This window comes from Terrapene carolina, unplaced genomic scaffold, assembly GCF_002925995.2.
Source record: "Terrapene carolina triunguis isolate 2854851 unplaced genomic scaffold, T_m_triunguis-2.0 Scaffold24811, whole genome shotgun sequence".
Lineage (NCBI taxonomy): Eukaryota > Metazoa > Chordata > Testudines > Emydidae > Terrapene > Terrapene triunguis.
The window spans coordinates 4472-6146 of record NW_020689162.1 but is presented as its reverse complement, the minus strand read 5'-3'; the positions used below and the strand labels follow the sequence as shown (position 1 = coordinate 6146).

Genomic DNA, 1675 nt, shown 5'->3' with positions numbered 1-1675 from the left:
GCATCTTGGCAGGGAGTTAGACGATATGACCTTTGCAGTGCCTTCTAACCCTCTGACTCTATGCTCCAAAGATCTTCGAACCATTGGTGCCTTTGGTCTACAAGGATTTGATCCTATCTGACTTTAGCTCAGGATCTGGGGAGTTTATAAACTCTGAGGAGATTATAAACTCTGTGGCTGTCTCTCTCTGTCAGTGACCTCTCCGAGCGCCCTTTTCATTGCTCTTCCTTCCTTTGCTCAGGACAACATCTGCGCTGCCCAAGCTGAGCCGTGAGGAAGAGGAGGGGATACTGTGACTGGAACTCTTCCAAGAATGGAGTCACTTCCAATTCTCTTCCTGGTGCTATGTGGTATGGCCTTCCTCACCGGGGTGCCATTGAATGGCTACGTCCTCTTCGTCGCCGGCTCCCGTGTGGAGAGGACGACCAGTGCCGTGTGGTTCTGGAACCGGGCCTTGACTGATTTCATCTTCATCATCTTCCTGCCCCTCAAATTAATTTCCGTCTTCATCCTAGACTTAGACTGGGCCAAGATGCTGAGCAGCACCATCACCTCCTTCCACATGTTCTCCAGTGCCTTCCTCCTCACGACCCTCAGTGTCGATCGCTGCATCCTCGTGGCAGGCCCTGAGTGGGCCCAGAACCACTGCACGCCCCGCCTGGCTTTCATGATTGCTATGGGCATGTGGGCCCTGTCTCTTGGATTCAGCTTCCGGTACAGTGATCTCTGGGAATCCCTCCTCTCACCTGCCAACACCAGCATAAATTTCCGACTGGATGAAGAGAGGGTGAAGGCCGCCATTGCCATCCAGTTCCTGGTCGGGTTTCTGATCCCATTAGCCTTGATCTTGATCCCAACCTTCTACATTGTTCTAGCTGCCAAGCTGAGAAGGAACGGGCTGATCCAGTCCACCAAGCCCCTCAAGATCCTTCTTGGTTTGATCCCGGCCTTTTTCCTCTGCTGGCTGCCATGTCACGTCTTCTTCTTCCTGCAGATCTCACCTATATATCAATTGCCTCTTCTGCGAATAGGAAGTGCTTTTGCTTGTGTCATGATTTATTTCAGCAGCTGCCTCAACCCCATCTTCTATCTCACCATGGAAGAAGAGTTTCTGAGGTACCGGCAACGTGTACGCAACCCCCAAACCACTGACAACTCAGGGCCAGAGCCGGCTGAATAGGAGAATGGATGAATTGTCGATATTTGCATGGAGAAAGAATACTGTTCGCTGGGACCTGTAACTTCCTCTTGACCCCAAAATTGTCTTTTTTTAGCAATTGAATTTTTTTTGCCTTACTCAAAGAAGAGCCATGAGAATGATTGCAGGATTTGAAAACCTGCCTTGGAGTGAGAGACACAAGGAGCTCAATCTATTTATCTTAACAAAGAGACGGTAAAGGCATGACTTGATCAGTCTATAAGTACCTATGTGGGGAAAAAGTATTTAATATCTGGCTCTTCAGTCTGGCAGTGGAAGGTGTAACATAATCAAGTGAACGGAAGTTGAACGTAGACAAATTCAGATTAGAAATGTGGTGTTTCTTGAAGATCAACGAGTCTATGAAACAAAGGGTAACATTTTCAAAAGTATCTAAGTCCTATATTTAAAAGCATTTAGGCCCATAGGAACCTCACTGTGTGTCAATCAGAATATAACATAACCCTGTTATAGTCT

General features: G+C 47.7%; 1 protein-coding gene across 1 annotated transcript; it reads left to right on the top strand.

The window, feature by feature from the left end:
* The first annotated feature begins 313 nt into the window (after nucleotides 1–313).
* Nucleotides 314–1180, top strand: LOC112107061 (chemokine-like receptor 1). The gene has a single exon (XM_026662242.1). The coding sequence runs from the start codon at nucleotides 314–316 to the stop codon at nucleotides 1178–1180; it is 867 nt and encodes a 288-aa protein (XP_026518027.1).
* The last annotated feature ends 495 nt before the right edge of the window (nucleotides 1181–1675 follow it).